Source organism: Mobula hypostoma, chromosome 30, assembly GCF_963921235.1.
Source record: "Mobula hypostoma chromosome 30, sMobHyp1.1, whole genome shotgun sequence".
NCBI classification, from domain to species: domain Eukaryota; kingdom Metazoa; phylum Chordata; class Chondrichthyes; order Myliobatiformes; family Myliobatidae; genus Mobula; species Mobula hypostoma.
The window spans coordinates 3,833,100-3,855,574 of NC_086126.1; the positions used below are offsets into that span (position 1 = coordinate 3,833,100).

General features: G+C 50.3%; 1 protein-coding gene across 2 annotated transcripts; it reads left to right on the forward strand.

Annotated features, from left to right (window-relative positions):
- The first annotated feature begins 8,313 nt into the window (after nucleotides 1-8,313).
- On the forward strand, nucleotides 8,314-21,269 carry LOC134339750 (serine protease inhibitor Kazal-type 1-like). Of its 2 annotated transcripts, none has more exons than XM_063036500.1 (4): nucleotides 8,314-8,366; nucleotides 17,105-17,124; nucleotides 18,469-18,593; nucleotides 21,080-21,269. In XM_063036500.1, the coding sequence occupies exons 1-4, from the start codon at nucleotides 8,318-8,320 to the stop codon at nucleotides 21,153-21,155; spliced, it is 270 nt and encodes an 89-aa protein (XP_062892570.1). In that variant the 5' UTR covers nucleotides 8,314-8,317; the 3' UTR covers nucleotides 21,156-21,269. The 2 variants fall into 2 exon arrangements, with proteins under 2 accessions (XP_062892570.1, XP_062892571.1); XM_063036501.1 differs by lacking the exon at nucleotides 8,314-8,366 and adding an exon at nucleotides 16,573-16,700.
- The last annotated feature ends 1,206 nt before the right edge of the window (nucleotides 21,270-22,475 follow it).

Sequence of the window (22,475 nt, forward strand, 5' to 3'; positions counted from 1 at the left end):
ATGGGAAGGCTCCATAGCATAAAAAAGGTCTCCAGTCAGGGAATTGACCTGTTTATTTTGTTCTTACGTTCTGCCAGTGTTGTGTACAGTCAGTGTAGTGTACAGGCAGTGTGGAGTACAGTCAGTGCAGTGTACAGTCAGTGTGGGGTACAGGCAGTGTGGAGTACAGGCAGTGTAATGTACAGGTAGTGTGGCGTAGAATCGGTGCAGTGTAAAGACAGTGTGGCGTACAGTCAGTGTGGAGTACGGTTGGTGAAGTGTACAGTTGGTGTGGAATACAATCAATGTTGTGTACAGTCTATGTGGAGTACAGTCAGTGTTGTGTTCAGTCAGTATGGGGGAGTACAGTCAGTGTGGAGTGCAATCAGTACAGGGTACAGTCGGTGTGGTGTACAATTGGTGTGGGGTACAGTCAGTGTGGAGTACAGTCAGTGTTGTGTACAGTTGGTGTGGAGTGCAATTGGTGCGGGGTACAGTTGGTGTGGTGTACAGTCGGTGTATAGTGGGTATTGTATACAATGAGTTCAGTGTACAGTGAGTTCGGCGTACTGTCGATTCATTGTACAGTAGGTGTTGTGTAGAGGTGATGTGGTGTACGGTTGAAACCCTCTGTTGGAGGAAGCTTCCTCTTGAGTAATCACCAACAGGCCCATTCCCAGCAGCCTGTCGACACCCCCTCCAGCAGCCTGTCGACACCCCCTCCAGCAGCACAGACCCGGAACCCAGGTGCCAGCAATCAGTTCCGCTCTGGTACATGCCCGCTGCTGCAGGATCCGGCCAGGTGCTCCTTCCTCCGGCCCACCTGTCAGCGTGTGAGACTGGACTCCCGGGGTCTCGCAGGTCACCCGTCAGCCGAGAGCCGGAGGAACAGGATGTCCTGGAGTAGAAATACTTCGCCAGGGACCCGGTTCCCATTACCTGCACTCTGTTCCAGCGACATGGGACACACCTGCACACTCACCGCCCTCACTGTGCTCGTACTGACCGGTGAGTTTTGTAAAAACCCACCAACTGTGGGTGGGTGAACGAGCCGCTGGCCGAGATCTACACCCCTCATCAAATCTTCAAACGGTTTCGATCCGCAGGGTTTCATCCCAACCTCTGGCGTTGTGTGTGAGTGAGTGTGAGTGTGTGTGTGTGTGTGTGTGTGTGTGTGTGTGAGAGAGAGAGAGAGAGAATGTATGTGTATGTGTGTGTGTGTGTGTAAATGTGAGTGTGTGTGTGTGACAGTGTGAATGTGTGTGTATATGTGTGTGTGTGTAAGTGTGAGTGTGAGAGAATGTGTGTGTGTGAGAGAGAGAGAATGTGTGTGTATGTGTATGTGTGAGAATGTATGTGTATATGTGTGTGTGTAAGTGTGAGTGTGTGTGTGTGAGTGTGTGTGTGTGTGAGAGAGAGAGAATGTATGTGTATGTGTGTGTGTAAATGTGAGTGTGTGTGTGTGTGAGTGCACGTGTGTGACAGTGTGAGTAAGTGTGAGTGTGAGAGAATGTGTGTGTGTGAGAGAGAGAGAATGTGTGTGTATGTGTATGTGTATGTGTGAGAATGTATGTGTATATGTGTGTGTAAGTGTGAGTGTGTGTGTGAGTGTGTGTGTGTGTGTGAGAGAGAGAATGTATGTATATATGTGTGTGTGTAAATGTGAGTGTGTGTGTGTGAGTGCACGTGTGTGACAGTGTGAATGTGTGTGTGTAAGTGTGAGTGTGAGAGAATGTGTGTGTGAGAGAGAGAATGTGTGTGTATGTGTGAGAGAGAATATGTGTATATGTGTGTGTGTAAGTGTGAGTGTGTGTGTGTATATGTGTGTGTGTGTAAGTGTGAGTGTGAGAGAATGTGTGTGTGAGAGAGAGAATGTGTGTGTATGTGTGTGAATGTGTGTGTGTGTAAATGTGAGTGTGTGTGTGTGAGTACACGTGTGTGACAGTGTGAATGTGTGTGTAAGTGTGAGTGTGAGAGAATGTGTGTGTGTGAGAGAGAGAATCTGTGTGGGTGAGAGAATGTATGTGTATATGTGTATGTGTGTAAGTGTGAATGTGTGTAAGAGAATGTGTGTGTGTGTGAGAGAGAGAGAGAGAATGTGTGTGTATGTGTATGTGTGTGTGTGTGTAAGTGTGAATGTGTGTGTATGTGTATGTGTGTGTGTGTGTGTGTGTGTGTGTGTGTGTGAGAGAGAGAGAGAGAGCGCACATTGCCTTTCGGGACAGTAGGGTGGGGGGAGGTGAACTCTTCCCGTGCCCCTGGGGAGTCTGTCCGATTTCGGCTTCCTGTACCCAGCGTAACCAGCCTTGTGCACCTCCTGTGTTTCAGACCTGGCGGCTGCTCGATTTTACACGTCCGGTAGCTCGGAGGAAGAGGTGAGATGGGGGATCAGCGAGCTTCGGTGGGAACGGGGTGTGAGGGAGTCGGGGCACCGAGTACGGGAGTTGGGATGTCCTGCCGGCTGTCACCGCCGTATAGGAGTTTGGTGAGACCACACTCAGAGAACTGAGCACAGTTCTGGTGGCCTGGTGATAGAAGAATCTGATTAAGCTGGAGAAGGGGCAGAAAAGGTTCACGAGGATGTTCTCGGGACTGGAGGGTGTGAGTTATCAAGTCAAGTCAAGTTTACTGTCATTTAACTATATTCACATATACTGTCAAACCAGACAAAGTTTCTCCAGACCAGGGTGTAAACCACATAACACACATAAGACCATAAGTTACAGGAGCAGAATTAGGCCATTTGGCCCATCGAGTCTGCTCTACCATTTCATCATGTCTGATCCAAATTCCCTCTCAGCCCCAATCTCCTGCCTTCTCCCCGTATCCCTTCATGCCCTGAACAATCAAGAATCTATCAACCTCTGTCTTAAATATACAAAAAAGACTTGGCCTCCACAGCTGCCTGTGGCAACGAATTCCACAGATTCACCACCCTCTGGCTAAAGAAATTCTTCCTCATCTCCGTTCTAAAAGGAAACCCCTCTATTTTGAGTTTGTATCCTCTGATCTTAGACTCTCTCACCATAGGAAACATCCTCTCCCCGTCCACTCTATCACGGCCTTTTGCTCATTCTTCTGAATTCTAGTGAATACAGGCCCAGAGCCACGTAACACACAATATCTTAGGAAAGTTAGAATTTAATCTACAGATGAATTATGCACAGATAAACAAAGTGAAGAGCATAAATTAAATATTGTAGGGTACAGTGCAGATGCCCTGGTCAATTTCTGATAGATTCCAGATCAATTCCTGATAGATTATGGATCGATTCCTGATCGGTCAGGGCATCAGAGGACATGGCGAGAAGTCAGGTGTGCGGGGTTGGGTGGGGTCCTGGATCAGCCATGATGGAATGGCAGAGCAGACTCGATGGGCCGAATGGCCTACGTTTCTGTCTTACGTCCAGTGACACTTCGAATGCGACGCGGCAAAAATGTTCCACTTCTGCTTGATTTTGTTTTTTGAGCGGAGGGGTGGGGGATTTGGGGGTTGATGGTGGTCTTTCCTGCCTTTCCTTTATCCCGGCTATCGGGAGAAGAAGAATTTCAGAGTTGTGGTCTTTGACAGCGAGTGAGCCTTTGAACCTTTAATGGCCCGAGGGAAGAGTGAGAGACTGGGAGGGTCGGGACTGTTCTCGCAGGAGTGAGGGAGGAAGAAGAGGTTTATAAAACCTTGTAGAGGTTTATAAAATCACGGGGGGGGGGTGCGTAAATAAGGTGGACGGTCACAGCGTAGGGGAGTCTAAAACCAGAGGGCACAGGTTTAAGGTGAGGGGAGTCCCGAGAGGCGGCTTTTTCACCGAGAGGGTGGTGAGTGTGTGGAACACGAGGCAGACACATCAAGGGCGTTTAAAAGACCTTCGGATTGGAATGCAGGTGGGAAAGGTTGGGAGGGACACGGGCCAGATGTAGTCAGAGGGGACTGGCTCAGCTAGGCACTTTGGATAGTACAGACGAGTTGGGCCGAAAGGCCCGCTTCCTTGATGCTGTTTGGACCTTCGGAGGGAGGGTCTCCCCTTCCACGTTACCGTGACCTGTCCCGCGGATCTGATTCCCTGCAGCCGGACTGCGAGGACTTCCCGGATTTGCCGATCTGCCCGATGTTCACCAAGAAAATCTGCGGCAGCGACGGGGTGACCTACATAAACCGCTGCAACCTGTGTCTCTACAACTGGTGAGCACGGACAGGGCGGAGGGGCCGAATGGCCTGCCGCGTCCTTAACACTGCGGTAAAGTGGGGGGGGGGTAAGGGAGGGGAGGGAGAGAGAGAGTGCGGAGAAAAAAGGGAGAGCAGGGAGAAGGGATCAGGAGAGAGAGAGACAGAAAAAGGGAGAGAGAGAGAACGGGAGAGAGAGGGAGGGAAGAGGGGAGAAAGGGAGGGAAAGAGGGGAAAGAGAGAGAGGGGGAAGGGAAAGGGGGGAGAGAGGTGGGTGAGAGAGCAAAGGAGAGGGAGGGGTAAGAGAGTGAGGGAGAGCGAGAGAGGGGTGAGAAAGAGGAAGAAAGAGGGAAAGAGGGGGGTAAGAGAGAGAGGAGGGAGAGAGAGGGGTGAAAGAGAGGGGAACAGAGGGGGAAGAGAGAGATGGGAAGCGGGTAAGAGAAGGAGATGAATAAATAGCGCAAAAACAGAAATAAAAAGTAGTGAGATAGTGTTCACGGGTTCAATGTCCATTCAGGAATCAGACGGCAGAGGGGAAGAAGCTGTTCCTGAATCGCTGAGTGTGTGTCTTCAGGCTCCTGTACCTCCTCCCTGACGGTAGCAATGAGACGAGGGCACGTCCTGGGTGGTGGAAGTCCGGGCGACCCCCCCCCCCAGCCATTATCAACGCTCTTCAGAGATTGTCAGTGGTCGCATAACCAGGACTTGTGAAATGCACCGGCTGCTCACACCTGCCCCCATGGGTGCAAGTGACCCCGATCCGGGGGCTAAGCAGGTGTCACGCCTCGGCCGAGGGTGACCGGCAGGCCAGCGGAGGGAAGGAGCGCCTCCCACCTGCCTTGGTCGGGATGTATCTCCACCCCGCCACCCGCTGATAGCTGACTTTTTATCCCCCTCAACCCGTTCTGCCGCCTTCTCCCCGTAACCTTTCACACCCTTTTAGCAAATCAGGAACCTATCACCCTCGGCTTTAAACACTGTATGCCCAATGACAGCCGCCCGTGGCGATGAATTCCACAGACTCACCCCCCTCCCCGGCTAAAGAAATTCCTCCTCACCTCCGTTCCGAGGGGACCTCCTTGTATTGTGGGACTCTGGTCCTAGACCCTGTCATCCTCTCCAAGGTGGCGGTACAACCAGTCAGAACGATAGATTGGTTCACATCTCAGAGAAAGGCCATTCATCCCATTTTATACCTGCTAGCTCATGTGACTGTGTGAGATACCACCACACTCCCTGGGTGTTTCGGCATCCCTCCCCCCCCCCCCCGTCCCCACAGCCCAATATACGGGATCGGTGGGTCAGTTGGTCAGTCGCACCAGTGTGTGGGTGAGGAGTGGAATCTGAGGGGGGGGGAGTGATTGATGGAGATTGTGGGGAGAAGGAAATGGGATTGGTGAAAATGGGTGGGCCAGCTCGGACTCGCTGGGCCGAAGGGTCTGTTTCCCTGCCACCCCTCCCTGAGAACCTCCCCCCCCCGGGTGGGGCACAGAGTTACGTACGCCCCAGGGTTCGGGTGTAAGGTTGACCGCCCTCCCGCTCCTAAAGCTCTGTCTTTTCGCAGGCTGAACGACCTCCGAGTCAAGATCAAACACAACGGCCCATGTGTGAAGCCGGGAGAGGAGGAGGGAGGGAGAGCCTCCGGGGCCACTCGCGAGCTCTGGTTTGAATAAACATAACTGAACCTGGTCAGTGTGTGTTGGCGTGTTACTGGTTCAACCGGGGACCTGGCTAAGATAGAAACTGGTTAATTCCTCCCCAACCCCTGGCTCACCCTGAGAGCCGCCGGTCACCTTCTCGGGACAGACCTCCCTCCCTCCATCCCTGCAGCGAGCGCCGGTCCCGGTACCGAGGGGACCCTGGCTTTCCACAGCGTTCCTGCCGCATTTCAGAGCGACGGAGCTCAACCCGGGGGGAGAGGGGGCTGCCCCCGAAGCCCCGCTCTCAGGAAGCCACTCCGACACCCTCAGAATCCCCTGCCCGCACACCTCTACCCCCCCCCCGCCGCAAGCCTAGCCCACATACACTTTGGACCCACCTACAAACCCCGCCCACAGTACCTGGGCCCCGCCCACACTCAGTATCCACAGTAAGCCCCACCCACAATGAAATCATCCCACGGGCCCCTCCCAGCCTCCCCTCCATGGACACCTCAGTAAAGCAGCCGGTGTAATCAAAGACCCCCACCCACCCCGGGCATCCTCTCCCGTCGGGCAGAAGACACGGAAGCCCGAAACCTCGTCCCACCGGACTCAGGGGCAGCTGCTACCCCGCTGATATAAGGTCCCCTACCCCTACGACAATAAAATTGTCTCCCGACCTCGCAATCCGCCTCGTCGTGGCCCTTGTCTGCCTGCTCCGCTCTTCCCCGGAAACGGCAACACTTTAAAAACGCAAACACGAGGAATTCTGCAGATGCTGGAAATTCAAGCAACACGCATCAAAGTTGCTGGTGAACGCAGCAGGCCAGGCAGCATCTCTAGGAAGAGGAACAGTCGACGTTTCAGGCCGAGACCCTTCGTCGAGTGTAAGATAGGAGAAGTGTTCGTCAACTCTTTATTCTGCGTTCTCGTATTGTTTCCGCTGTGCGACCTCAGTGAGCGAAGCTGATCAGTGTGAACATACTCCGGTAGCCGAGTGGTTAGCGCAACGGTTTACAGTGCCGGCGACCCGGGTTCAATAGCACTGAAGCAGAATTCCTCGTGTTTGCCTTGGTATGAACATTGAATTATCCAACTTCTGGTAATTCCCTCCCCCTCCCTTCCCCTATCCTTATGTCACTCTGCCCCCCCACCTCCTTCTACTACCCATTGTGATTTCCCCTATTCCTTCTTCACCTTTCCTGCCTAACCCCTCCCTGCTTCCTCTCCCCCCACCCCTTTATCTTTCTCCTCACTGGTTTTTCACCTGGAACCTACCAGCCTTCTCCTCCCCACCCTCCCCCCACCTTCTTTATAGGGCCTCTGCCCCTTCCCTCTTCAGTCCTGATGAAGGGTCCCGGCCCGAAACATGGACTGGTCGTTTCCACGGATGCTGCCCGACCTGCTGAGTTCCTCCAGCGTGTTGTGAGTATTGCTTTGACCATGTGGGTTTCCTCCGACAGTCGGAAGACCTACTGGTTGGGAGGATAATTGGTGTTAAATCGAGGCATTGCTGGATGGTGCAGCTCGCAAGGACTCACTGTATCTCAAGAAAAATATCTCTACACGCAAAACAAAAACAAAAACAAAAGCCCTGCCTACAATGAATTTGAGCTTTTCAATGTATCCTCCCCTCTCTTCATTCTCTCCCCTCTCTCCCTTCACCTCACCTCCCTCTCGTCCCCCTCCTCCTTCCCTTTCTCCAAAGGACCACTCTCCTCTCCTATCAGATTCCTCCTTCTTCAACCCTTTATGTTTTCCACCAGTCACCTCCCAGCTTCTTCATCTCCCCCCTCCGTCACCTGGTCTCACCTATCACCTCCCAGTGTTTCACTTCATCCCCCCTCCCCCACCCACCCACCTTCCCCCTCACCTGGTCTCACCTATCACCTCCCAGTGTCTCACTTCATCCCCCCTCTCCCCCACCCACCTTCCCCCTCACCTGGTCTCACCCATCACCTCCCAATGTCTCACTTCATCCCCCCTCTTCCCCACCCACCCACCTTCCCCCTCACCTGGTCTCACCCATCACCTCCCAGTCTCTCACTTCATCCCCCCTCTCCCCCACCCACCCACCTTCCCCCTCACCTGGTCTCACCCATCACCTCCCAGTGTCTCACTTCAACCCCCCTCTCCCCCACCCACCTTCCCCCTCACCTGGTCTCACCATCACCTCCCAGTGTCTCACATCATCGCCCCTCTCCCCCACCCACCCACCTTCCCCCTCACCTGGTCTCACCTATCTCCTGCCAGTTGTAGTCTTCCCCCTTCCTTCTCAGTCCTGATGAAGGGTCTCGGCCCGTCGACTGTTCACTCCCCTCATAGACGCTGCCCGACATGCTGAGCTCGCCAGCATTTTGTGTGTGTTGCTCTGGATTTCCTGCGACTGCAGAATCTCCTGTGTCTACTGTGCGATCTTTTGCAACAACACTGCACCTAGTCACTCATTGACGACGGGAACAAGGATACATACCAGCGAACAGGATGGGAGGCTGCGTAAATACCGGGCTATTCAGTTCGCGCCTGGCAGGTCGAGAGGATGAGCCTGCAGATTATCCTCGCTGCGGTCGTGACACTCCTGTCAGTGGGTGAGTGTTCGTACCGTACGGCGTGCCCTCTCCATGTGATGGGAACACTCAAACTGCGTCCAGTTCTGGTCGCCCCCACTCTGGGAGGGGTGTCGAGGCTTTGGAGAGGGGGCAGAAGAGGTTCACCAGAATGCTGTCTGGTTTAGAGGGCGTGTGCTATCATGGGAGGCCGGACAAACTTGGGGTATTTCCTCTGGGTGAAGGGGAGATCTGATCGAGGTTTATAAGAGCATGCGGGGCATAGAGTGGACAGGGTTTCCCAGGGTTGAAATGTCTAACACCAGGGGGCATGCATTGAAGGTGAGAGGGGGCAGGTTCAAAGGGGATGTGAGGGGTAAGATTTTTACTCAGAGAGTGGTGGATGTCTGGTGTGGTGGTGGAGGCAAATACATTCGAGGCTTTTAAGAAACGTTTGGATAGGAACATGGTTGTGAGGAAGATAGAGGGATATAGACATGGTGCAGGTAGGAGGGGTTAGTGTTTGGCTGAGTCAGCACAACATTGTGGGCCGAATGGCCTCTTCGTGTGATGTACTCGTCTATGCTCCAGGTTCTATTGTCTAAATTAATTTCTGATCCAAGCTCCGTGGATGGCAAGGGGTTGTAGGGTAACGCAATGGGTGACAGGTGGCACGTCTTGTTCATAATAGAAACTGTTCCACACAATTCAGAAACATGGCCGTTGAGGTGTCCCATCCACGTTAGGAGATGATGTCTGATGTCACGGTGTCAGTGTGTGGCGACTGTTTTCGATTTGTCCGGCAACGGAGGTAAAGGGCTGCGGCTTTTGCTCAGCACATAAAACGACCCTCGCGTGGTTTATTCACAAAGTGCTGGAGGGCCTTGTTTCCACTCGGGCAGTGGACAAGGATGCTCGGTGTCAGGGGTTAGGGTGAAAGGTCACTTGGAATGTTGGGGGGGGGGGTTTAGGATTGTGATGGGGTTTGACCTGGCGTGAGCTGGGGTTAGACATGGATTGTGTCTGGGTTGGACCACTTTGGGTGGGGTTTTCAATGCAGACAGGCAACAGACCCCTGGACGTGAACATCTGGGATGACTTGTCCTTGGTTGAGCACATACACGACAATTAAATCAAGCGTCCTTGGGGAATCTGTGCGTTCTCCCAGCGACTGTGTGGCTTTCCTCCAGGTTAGTGAGTTGTGGGCATGTTACGTTGGCACCAGAAACATGGAGATCCTTACAGACTGTCTCCAGCACACCCTCTGACACTGATCCAAAGTTCACTGACATTTCACTGCACTCAAGGTCAATCGGAAGGAGATGGTGGTGGGGGCGAAAGCAGAGCAGGATTAAGTTTCTGGGAAAAATGATGAAAGTGCAAGATAGATGTATTCCAAAAAATAAAGAGCTACTCAATTGGCAGAATAGTACAACTGTAGCTGACCAGGGAAGTCAAAGCAAAAGGCAGGGCATTCAACAGAGCAAAAATTAGTGAGAAGATAGAGGATTGGGAAGCTTTTTTAAAAACCTACAGAGAGTAACTAAAAAATCATTAGAAGGGGAAAGATGAAATATGAAAGCAAGCTAGCACATAATATCAAAGTGGATAGTAAAAGTTTTTTCAAGTATGTTAAATGTAAAAGAGAGATGAGAGTGGATATAGGACGCCAGAACATGAGACTGGAGAAATAATAATGGGGGACAAGGAGATGGCAGATGAACTAAATGAGTAAACACAAAATACTCTGCAGATACTGGGGTCAAAGCAACACGCACAACACGCTGGAGGGACTCAGCAGGTCGGGCAGCATCCGTGGAAATGATCAGTCAACGTTTTGGGCCGGAACATTTTTTGCGTCAAGTGCCAGATGTTGAAGGGTGCGAGGGAAGAGAAGTGAGTGCAGCTACTATGACAAGGAAGAAGGTGCTCAAACAGCTGAAAGACCTAAGGATATATAAGTCACCTGGACCAGATGAACTGCACCCTAGGGTTCTGAAAGAGGTAGCAGAATAGATTCTGAGAGGCATTAGTAATGATCTTTCAAAAATCATTGCACTCTGGTACGGTGCCAGAGGACTGGAAAATTGCAAATGTTACTCCACTGTTTAAGAAATGAGGAAGGCAGCAGAAAGGAAATTATAGACCAGTTAGCCTGACCTCAGTAGTTGGCAAGATGTTGGAGTCAATTGTTAAGGATGAGGTGATGGAGTACTTGGTGACACAGGACAAGAAAGGACAAAGTCAGCATGGTTTCCTTCAGGGAAAATCCTGCCTGACAAACCCATTGGAATTCTTTGAGGAGATTACAAGTAGGATAGATAAAGGGGATGCAGTAGATGTTGTATATTTGGACTTTCAGAAGGCCTTTGACAAGGTGCCACACATGAGGCTGCTTACCAAGTTAAGAGCCCATGGTACTGCAGGGAAGTTACTAACATGGTTAGAGCTTTGGCTGATTGGTAGGAGGCAGCGAGTGGGAATAAAAGGATCCTTTTCTGGTTGGCTGCCAGTGATTACTGGTGTTCCGCAGGGGTCAGTGTTGGGACCATTTCTTTTTATGCTGTATATCAATGATTTAGATGATGGAATAGATGGCTTTGTTGCCAAGTTTGCAGATGATACGAAGATTGGTGGAGGGGCAGGTAGTGTTGAGGAAACAGGAAGGCTGCAGAAGGACTTAGACAGATTAGGAGAATGGGCAAGAAAGTATCAAATGAAATACAATGTTGGAAAATGTATGCTCATGCACTTTGGTAGAAGAAATATGTGTAGACTATTTTCTAATTGGGGAGAAAATCCATTAATCTGAGATGCAAAGGGACTTGGGAGTCCTTGTGCAGAACACCCTAAAGGTTAACTTGCAGGTAGATTCGGTGTTGAGGAAGGCAAATGCCACGTTAGAATTCATTTCAAGAGGTCTAGAATGCCGAAGTTTCATAAGACACTGGTGAGGCCTCACCTTGAGTATTGTGAACAGTTTTAAGCTCCTCATCTAAGAAAAGATGTGCTGGCATTGAAGAGGGTTTGGAGGAGGTTCACAAGGATTGTCCTATGGTCTTGTATCTTGACATACATATGACAAATAAAGCTAATCTTTCTTTCCGGACATCAAAGGTTACAGGGAGAAGGCAGGAGAATTAGGTTGAGAGGGAAAATAAATCAGCCATGATGGAAGAGTGGAGCAGACTCGATGGGCTGAATGGCCTAATTGTGCTCCAGTGTCTAATTGGCCTGTGGCAGGACTATCCTACAGTTACAATGTACAGTATCTACAGTGCTTCCTTTGGATTACATATAGTTTTCAAACACTTCCTTCTTCGCACCCACACTTCAGACACCCAAAATAAATGTTAATCAGCATTGTCTGGTTTTCAATTAACTGGCATACACAGCTGCAGGAAACTATTGTCCAGGGCTGCATTTTAAATTTAATCTACAATCCATATTCAGGTCTGAATATTTGCTAGATAGCTTAACTCCAGAATACTCCTTAACAGTCCCTCCTCTTGGCAGCTTGTCACGAAGGTTGGCGGTGTTCTGGACAGTGTTGAAGGTTATTGTAAGTTACAATGGGACACTGACAGGAAGTAGAACTGGGCTGAGAAGAAGCAGATAGAGTTCAATCCGGAGAAGTGTGAAGTGATTCACTTTGGAAGGTTGAACTTGAGGGCAGAGTACAGGGTTAACGGCAGAATTCTTATCAGTGTGGAGGAACAGAGGGATCTTGGGGTTCAGGTCCATAGGTCTCTTAAAGTGGTTAAGAAGGCGTTTGGTGTGTTGGCTTTCATTAGTCGGGGGATTGAGTTCAGGAACCACGAGGTAATGTTGCAGCTCTATAAAACCCTGGTCAGACCACACTTGGAGAATTGTGTTCAGTTCTGGTCGCCTCATTATAGGAAGGATGTGGAAGGTTTAGAGAGGGTGCAGAGGAGATTCACCAGAATGCTGCCTGGATTAGAGAGCGTGTCTTATGAGGATAGATTGAGAGAGTTAGTGTTTTTCTCTTTGGAGTGAAGGAGGATGAGAGGTGTACAAGATAGGAAACACAGATCGAGCGGTCAGCCAAAGACTTTTTCCCTGGCTAATACGAGGGGACATAATTCTAAAGTGATTGGAGGAAAGTATGGGGGGGGGGGTATATCAGAGGTAGGGTTTTGTTACACAGAGGCTGGTGGGTGTGTGGAATATTTTGCCAGAGATGATGGTAGGAGTGGTTGCATTAGGGACATTTAAGAAACTCATGGATGATAGAAAATGGAAGGCTATGTGGGAAGGACAGGTTAGATCGATCTTGGAGTAGGTTAAAGGGTCAGCACAACATTGTGGCCTGAAAGGCCTGTACTGTGTGGTACTGTTCCATGTTGTATGTTCCATGATCTTTGTCCTTGCCATCCAACAAGCTTCTATAGTCGCGCTGGAGAAAGTATCTTGACTGGACACTTCACAGTCTGGTACCACAGTTCCAATGCACAGAAACGTACAAAGCTGCACAGTTATGGATACAGCCTGGGCCACCACGAGCACATCCCTCCCACAACTGGCAGCACCTACAGGAGTTTCTGTTGTGTTGGGTGGGACATTAGATGTAGGGTTGTCCTAGAACCCTGTTGGGTAGAGTATCTCCTCGGTCTATAGGTCATTATCACCTTCTGGGACTCTCTTGGGCAAAGTATCTCCCTGGTCAATAGGTCATTATCCCGTCCTGGGATGCTGTTCGGCAGTATAGCTCCCTGGCCAATAGGACATTATCTCCTCCTGGGACCCTATTGGTCATAGGACATTATCCCCTCTGGGACTCTGTTGGGCACAGTATCACCCTGGTCAGTAGGTCACTATCCTGTCCTGGGATGCTGTTCGGCAGTATAGCTCCCTGGCCAATAGGACATTATCTCTCCTAGGACCCTGTGGGGCAATGTATCTCCCTGGTCAACTATCCCCTCTTGGGACCCTGTTGGTCAATAGGACATTATCCTATCTGGGACCTGTTGGGCAGTGTATCACCCTGGTCAATAGGACATGATCTCCTCCTGAGTCCCTGTTGGGCAATGTATCTCCCTGATCAATAGGACATTATCCCCTCTTGGGACCCTGATGGACAATAGGAAGTTATCCTATCTGGGACCTGTTGGGCAGTGTATCACCCTGGTCGATAGGACATGATCTCCTCCTGAGTCCCTGTGGAGCACTGTATCTCCCTGATCAACAGGACATTATCCCCTCTTGGGACCCTATTGGACAATGTATTTCCCTGGTCAATAGGATAGTATCTGCTCGTGGACCCTGTCGGTCAGTAGGACATTATCCCCTCTGAGACCTGTTGGACAGTGTATCTCCCTGGTCAATAGGAGATTATCCCATCCTGGGAGCCTGTTGGTCAATCGGACATTATCCCCTCTGGGACCCTGCGGAGCAAAGTATCTCCCTAGTCAATAGGAGATTATCCCCTCTTGGGACCCTGTTGGACAATGTACTCCATTGGCCAACACAGCATGCCCACAACTCCCAAACCCTAACCCGTATGTCTTTAGCATGTGGGAGGAAACAGGAGCACCCAGAGGAAACCCAGACGGGGAGAACATGCAACCTTGGCGCGAATTGACAACCCCTAGGTTGCTGGCTAGGTTCAGTGTCAAATGAGGAGTGTATTGCCATGGGATACTCAGCCCCAAAGCTCCATACTAGCCCATGTTCCACACACTAACCTCCTCCCCCCATCTTCCTTCCAGTCTGTTCATAGACCCTTCTCATGCACCTCCCCATGAGAGCGAATTCTATATCTTCACTTTCTCCACAACCCCACTTCCTCTGGGATGACTTTTCCTCCCAAATTCCTGGTGAGATTTATCCACAATCCTTTTAGATCATAGCTCTGGCAAGTTTATGAGATTAAGGATTAGCTTTATTTGTCACATGTACTTTGAAACATCTAGAGGAGGATCACGAGAATGAGCCTGGGGATGAAAGGGTTAATGCACGAGAAGTGTTTGATGCCTCTGGGCCTGTACTTGCTGGAGTTTAGAAGACTGGGGGTGGGCGGGATCTCATTGAAACCTATCAAATATTCACAGGCCTGGATGGAGTGGATGTGGAGAGGATTTTTCCTATAGTGGGGGAGTCTAGGACCAGAGGACACAGATAGAGTGGATGTGGAGAGGATGTTTCCTATAGTGGGGGAGTCTAGGACCAGAGGACACAGATAGAGTGGATGTGGAGAGGATGTTTCCTATAGTGGGGGAGTCTAGGACCAGAGGACACAGACAGAGTGGATGTGGAGAGGATGTTTCCTATAGTGGGGGAGTCTAGGACCAGAGGACACAGATAGAATGGATGTGGAGAGGATGTTTCCTATAGTAGGGGAGTCTAGGACCAGAGGACACAGATAGAGAGGATGTGGAGAGGATGTTTCCTATAGTGGGGGAGTCTAGCACCAGAGGACACAGATACAGTGGATGTGGAGAGGATGTTTCCTAGAGTGGGGGAGTCCAGGACCAGAGGACACAGATAGAGTGGATGTGGAGAGGATGTTTCCTATAGTGGGGGAGTCTAGGACCAGAGGACACAGATAGAGAGGATGTGGAGAGGATGTTTCCTATAGTGGGGGAGTCAAGGACCAGAGGACACAGATAGAGTGGATGTGGAGAGGATATTTCCTATAGTGGGGGAGTCTAGGACCAGAGGGCACAGATAGAGTGGATGTGATGTTTCCTAGAGTGGGGGAGTCTAGGACCAGAGGACACAGATAGAGTGGATGTGGAGAGGTTGTTTCCTATAGTGGGGGAGTCTAGGACCAGAGGACACAGATAGACTGGATGTGGAGAGGATGTTTCCTATAGTGGGGGAGTCTAAGACCAGAGGGCACAGATAGAGTGGATGTGGAGAGGATGTTTCCTATAGTGGGGGAGTCTAGGACCAGAGGGCACAGATAAAGTGGATGTGGAGAGGATGTTTCCTATAGTGGGGGAGTCTAGGACCAGAGGACACAGATAGAGTGGATGTGGAGAGGATGTTTCCTATAGTGGGGGAGTCTAGGACCAGAGGGCACAGATAGAGTGGATGTGGAGAGGATGTTTCCTATAGTGGGGGAGTCTAGGACCAGAGGACACAGATAGAGTGGATGTGGAGAGGGTGTTTCCTATAGTGGGTGGGTCTAGGACCAGAGGACACAGATAGAGTGGATGTGGAGAGGATATTTCCTATAGTGGGGGAGTCTGGGACCAGAGGACACAGATAGAGTGGATGTGGAGAGGATATTTCCTATAGTGGGGGAGTCTAGGACCAGAGGACACTGATAGAGTGGATGTGGAGAGGATGTTTCTGATAGTGGGGGAGTCTAGGACCAGAGGACACAGATAGAGTGGATGTGGAGAGGATGTTTCCTATAGTGGGGGAGTCTAGGACCAGAGGGCACAGATAGAGTGGATGTGGAGAGGATGTTTCCTATAGTGGGGGAGTCTAGGACCAGAGGACACAGATAGAGAGGATGTGGAGAGGATGTTTCCTATAGTGAGGGAGTCTAGGACCAGAGGACACAGATAGAGTGGATGTGGAGAGGATATTTCCTATAGTCGGGGAGTCTAGGACCAGAGGGCACAGATAGAGTGGATGTGGAGAGGGTGTTTCCTATAGTGGGTGGGTCTAGGACCAGAGGACACAGATAGAGTGGATGTGGAGAGGATATTTCCTATAGTGGGGGAGTCTAGGACCAGAGGACACAGTTAGAGTGGATGTGGAGAGGATGTTTCCTATAGTGGGGGAGTCTCGGACCAGAGGACACAGATAGAGTGGATGTGGAGAGGGTGTTTCCTATAGTGGGGGAGTCTAGGACCAGAGGACACAGATAGAGTGGATGTGGAGAGGATGTTTCTGATAGTGGGGGAGTCTAGGACCAGAGGACACAGATAGAGTGGATGTGGAGAGGATGTTTCCTATGGTGGGGGAGTCTAGGACCAGAGGACACAGATAGAGTGGATGTGGAGAGGATGTTTCCTATGGTGGGGGAGTCTAGGACCAGAGGGCACAGCCTCAGAACAGAGGGACGTCTGCTTGTAATGGAGATGAGGAGGAATTTCTTTACTCAGAGGTTGGTGAATCTGTGGAATTCATTGCCACAGGCGACTGTTGAGGCCAAGACGTTGGGTATATTTAAAGCGAAGGTTGATAGGTTCTTGATTAGTCAGGGCGTCAAAGGCTACGGGGTGGGGTGGGGGGGGGTGGAGGGAGGGAAGGCAGAAGAATGGAATTTAGGGGGTTGATGAATCAGCCTTGACGGATTGGTAGGGCAGATTCGATGGGCCGAATGGTCTCACTTTTCTCCCGCGTCTTTTGGCCTTAATGTCTAATGTGGCTCAGGATCATAACGAGGTCGACAGAGAGGTCAGGAATCCATTCAAGAGTCTGATAACAGCGGGGTGGAAACCACCCCTGGGGCTGGTGGGACGAGCTTTCGGGCTTTTGTATCTTCTGCCGGACGGGAGAGGGGGGAGAAGGGAGAGTGTCCGGGGTGGGTTGATGGGGGGTCTTTGATTACGCTGGCTGCTTTACTGAGACAGTGAGGAGTGCAGACAGAGTCCACGGAGGGGAGGCTGGTTTCCGTGACGAGCTGAGCTGTGTCCACGACTCTCTGCGGTTTCTCGCGGTCACGGGCAGAGTGGTTGCCACGGCAACACACGGTACTTCCCCGTGGGAGGGTAATCGGGCCTTGATCACCTGCGGCAATGGAGACGGGAGTCGGGGGGAGTGAAGTGAAGTGCTAACGGCCTCTTTCTGTTCCCTTCCAGATCTGTGCCGGGCCCAAGAGGTGAGTCCACGGGGGGTCTTGCCCCGATGGTCCTCTCTGTGTGTGGCAACGCCACCAGCCCCCTCTCCCGTTAGACACCAGCTCCAGGGGAAGGTCGTGTTCGGTCGGAGTCGTGCTGGAGCCGTGGTGGGGCCGGGTCACTGGGCGAAGTCGCTGACCCGTGGTCTAGTGGAAAACTTTGACCCATTGTGCGGACCTTGGGTTACTGCCCGGTCACTCCTGCCGAGGGCCAGGCTCAGGGCCATTGTCAGAGGGGCATAGCTAACCCCTCCTGACTCACCATCCTCGAGTGAAATCCCCCTCAGGCCCGACCACAGCCTGAGGGCATCGTACCCCGGGTCAGAATCCTCCCCACTCAGGGGGCTGTTCTGTCCCTCAGCTCTGGGCTAGACCGTTCCTGAACGTACCGTCGATAACCACAGCTTATCAACTAAAAACCTGAATAATAAACCAAATAAACCATCGGATTAACACTTCAAAGCACTCCTCAACAACCTGCCAAACACGTCCTTAATAACTTCCCCCTAATGTAGCCAACGTTACCCAAACACTAGTTACCTGCAAACACCCTAATTTACATACATTAACTCAAATACCCTCATTCATACCCCAATATACCTGATTAAAACTCCTCCCTTACCTCACACCCCATTAGCTCCCTCTCCTATCTCACACCCCACTAAACCCTCCCCTATCTCACACCCCATTAACCCCCCTCTCCACTATCTCACACCCCATTAACCCCACCTCACACCCCATTAACTCCTGTTTCACACCCCATTAACCCCCCTCTCCTATCTCACACCCCAATAACCCCTTTCTCCCCATCTCACACCCCATTAAACCCCCCTCTCCCCTAGCTCACACCCCATTAATCCCCCTCTCCCCTATCTCACACCCCATTAACCCCTCTCCCTATCTCACAACCCATTAACCCTCTCTCCCCTATCTCACACCCCATTAACCCCCTCTCTCCCTCACATCCCATTAACCCTCTCTCCCCTCACACCCCATTAACCCTCTCTCCCCTATCTCACACCCCATTAACCCCCCTCTCCCTATCTCACACCCCATTAACCCCTATCTCACACCCCATTAACTCCTGTTTCACACCCCATTAACCCCCCTCTCGCTATCTCACACCCCATCAACCCCTCTCCCCATCTCACACCCCATTAACCCCCTCTCTCCGTCACATCCCATTAACCCCCTCTCTCTCTCACATCCCATTAACCCCTCTCCCTTCTCTCATACTCATTATCACCCCTCCATTCTCAGTCTGAAGTGCATCAAGGCTGTGCTGAATCACAGATGAGTCATGGCAAATTTCTAATGTCACTCTAGAAATTGTGGCCTCCCTGCAATGGCAACCCCCTTGTGTTCTGTGCCCAGGAATCATCGACAACCCGTGTCTGTGGCACCAACGGACGGACCTATCCCAACAAGTGCATGCTCTGTCTGCATCAGTGGTGAGTCTGCGGCCAAACACCCTGGAGACACTCCCGCAGGGTGGTGGGATGTGACTCTGCCCAGTCAGGGATACGGGCTGAGGTCGGGATCAGAATCTGAATGCAAAACTGAATCAGAATCCAAATCAGAATCTGAACCAAAATCCGAATCAGGTACTGGATCAGAATCCGAATCAGATATCCAATCAGAATCCAAATTAGATACCAAATCAGTATCCAAATCTGAATCTGAATCAAAATCTAAATCAGGTACTGGATCAGAATCCAAATTAGATACCAAATCAGAATCTGAATCCAAAACAGATACCGAATCAGAAATCAAATCCAAAGCTGAATCCGAAACCGAATCTAATACTGAATCTGAAACCGAAACAGAATCAAAATTAGAGTAACAATTAAAACCTGAATCTTCATCTGAATCTGAATCCAAATCCGAATCTGGTATCAAATCAGAATCAAAATCAGGTACCGAATCAGAATCCAAACCAGATACCGAATCAGACACTGAATCCGAATCTGAATCAGATACCAAATCAGATACAGAATCAAAAATCAAATCCAAAGCCAAATTGGAAACCGAATCCAATACCAAATCAGAATCCGATCAGATACTGAATCCGATACTGAATCAGAATCTGCAAGAGAATCAAAATTAGATTAAGAATTAAAACCTGAACCTTAATCTGAATCTGAATCAGGTTTAATATCTTCGATATAAAGTATTTTGTGAAGTTTGTTTTGCATCAGCAGCACAGTTTAATATCAGAAAGTTACTATAAACTTACAGCCGGCTGTTGGTGAAGTGGCGTCTGCACTGCAGTTTGAGGCCATAAGGTACAGGAGCAGAACGAGGCCATTTGGCCCATTGAGTCTGCTCCACCATTCAATCATGGCTGATCCTTTTCCCCTCCTCAGCCCCACTCTCCAGTCTTCTCCCCATAATCTTTGATGTCATGTCCAATCAAGAATCTATCAATCTTTACCTTAAATACACCCAACGACCTGGCCTCCGTAGCTATCTGTGGTAATAAATTCCACAAATTTGGCTAATGAAATTTCTCCACATCTCTGTTTTAAATGACGCCCCTCTATCCTGAGGCTGTGCCCTCTTGTCCTAGACTCCCCCACCATGGGAAACATCCTTTCCACATCTACTCTGTCTGGGCCTTTCAACATTCGAAAGGTTTCACTGAGATCCCTCCCTCATCATTCTAAATTCCAGTGAGTACAGATCCAGAGCCATCAAATGTTCCTCGTATGATAACCCTTTCATTCCTGGAATCATCCTTGTGAATCACCTCTGGACCCTCTCCAATGCCAGCACATCTCTTCTAAAATGAGGAGCCTAAAACTCAAGGTGAGGCCTCACCAATGCCTTATAAAGCCTCAGCATTACACCTTTGCTTTTATATTGTAGACTTCTTGAAATGAAGGCTAACATTGCATTTGCCTTCCTCACCACTGACTCTACCTGCAAGTTAACCTTTAGTGTGTTTGGCACAAGAACTCCCAACTCCCTTCACATCTCAGATTATTGGATTTTCTCCCCGTTTAGAAAATAGTCTCCACATTTATTTCTACTACCAAAGTGCATGACCATGCATTTTCCAACATTGTATTTCATTTGCCACTTTCTTGCCCATTCTCCTAATCTAAGAACTTTTGCATCCTACCTGTTTCCTCAACACTACCTGCCCCTCCACCAATCATCATATCATTTGCAAACTTGGCAACAAAGCCATCTACTCCATCATCTAAATCACTTATGCATAGCTTAAAAAGAAGCGGTCCCAACACCGACCCCTGTGGAACACCACTAGACACTGGCAGCCAACCAGAAAAGGATCCTTTTATTCCCACTCGCTGCCTCCGACCAATCAGCCAATGCTCTAACCATGCCAGTAACTTTCCTGTAATTCACCTGGACTTTGGCCCACAATGTTGAGTCAAACCAAATAAGTTAGTAATCAAATGGCCAACAAAACTAATCCCTCCTACCTACTCAATGTCCACATCCCTCCATCTCCCTCACATCCATCCAAACATCTCTTAAAAGCCTCTAATGTATTTGCCTCCACCACACCAGACATCCACCACTCTCTGAGTAAAAAACTTACCCCTCACGTCCCCTTTGAACCTACCCCCCTCTCACCTTCAATGCCCTCTATTAGACATTTTCAACCCTCCCTCCTTAAACCTCCACCCTCTAGTTTTGGGCTCCTCTGCCCTGGGGAAAAGACTGTGGCCGCCCACCTTATCGACACTCCTCGTGACTTTAAAAAGAGCCCCTACTTGTCCGGTCTCCCCGTATCTCTCATGGTCTCCTGTCCCGGGAAACAGGGGGAGTTCTTGCAACCAGGCCTTTCTGAGTGGAATTGGGTCCGTAGATGGCCTGTTGGAGGAGAGGTCGGCATCGGGGGGGGGCTAGCATTCTCTAGACGGGCTGAACAGACTGCTCTTTGTGATCATGCCTCCTCCTCTTCCAGGGTTTCCGGCAAGTGCATTCAAATCGCGTACGTTGGTGCTTGTCGCTTAGCGAGGAGAGTGGGGGATGATCGGTGAAGATCAACTTTTTTTTCCACTGGCTTACGGCGCGAAATTTGTTTTTTCTGGCAGCAGTACGGTGCAGGACTTTTAAAGAAAAACTATAAGTTCACAAAATAAATAAATACTTTAAAAAAAACCCAAAAGTGAGGTTGTGTTCATAAGGATTGGGCCATTCGGCCCATTGGGTCTGCTCCGCCATTTCATCATGGCCTATCCCCTTCCCTCTCATCCTCATTCTCCTGCCTGCCTCCCCCACCCCCAACCGTGCCTTGAGTTACCAAGAATCTATCAACCTTTAAATATACCCAAACGTCTTGGCCTCCACAGCCATCTGTGGTGACAAATTCCACAGATTCACCCCCCCCGCAAAAGAAATTCCTCTTCCTCTCGGTTCTAAATGGACGTTCCCTCTATTCTGAGGCTGTGTCCTCTGGTCCTAGACTCCCCGACTATAGGAAACATCCTCTCCACATCCACTCTATCTGTGTCCTCTGGTCCTAGACTCCCCCACTGTAGGAAACATCCTCTCTACATCCACTCTATCTGTGTCCTCTGGTCCTAGACTCCCCCACTCTAGGAAACATCCTCTCCACATCCACTCTATCTGTGCCCTCTGGTCCTAGACTCCCCCACTATAGGAAACATCCTCTCCACATCCACTCTATCTGTGCCCTCTGGTCCTAGACTCCCCCACTATAGGAAACATCCTCTCCACATCCACTCTATCAAGGTCTTTCAATATTTGATAGGTCTCAATGAGACCCCCCCCCCACCCCAATCTGCCGAATTTCAGCAAGACAGCAAATGCTCCTCACGCATTAACCCTTAAATTCCCAGGATCATTCTCGAAAACCTCCGGGCCCTCTCCAATGCCGGAACCTGCCCACGGGGGACCCTGTCTGTGTGCTGGATCCAGGGTAGGGCACCTGAGATGTTTACGCCTGGGAGTTTCCTGCTGTGGCGTCCCAGCGTTTGAATTAGAACGCGTCTCAGGTACTGAGTAACCAGGAGTGGTGGGTTACGGAACATTAACTTTGAAACTCATTCCCCTGCTACTCGCTTTCCCAGGCAGGTTGGGACATTGAGACCCGTCTGTGTTCCTTCAAGTTCAAGGTCAAGTTTGCGGTCATCCGGCCACAACCGCACGGAACAACGTTCCTCCAGAGCGCGGCAGAGAACACAAAACAAAATATTACAGTATCACAAATAAGTTATTAAGTCGGGTGCTGGCCGCTCCTGTGCGTGCTGCCCTCTAGTGTTCAATCGGCGGAATGACAGGCTGGACTGCAGTGCCCGCGGACTGCCGAGGAATCTGTACGTCTAGTCAAGTCTATT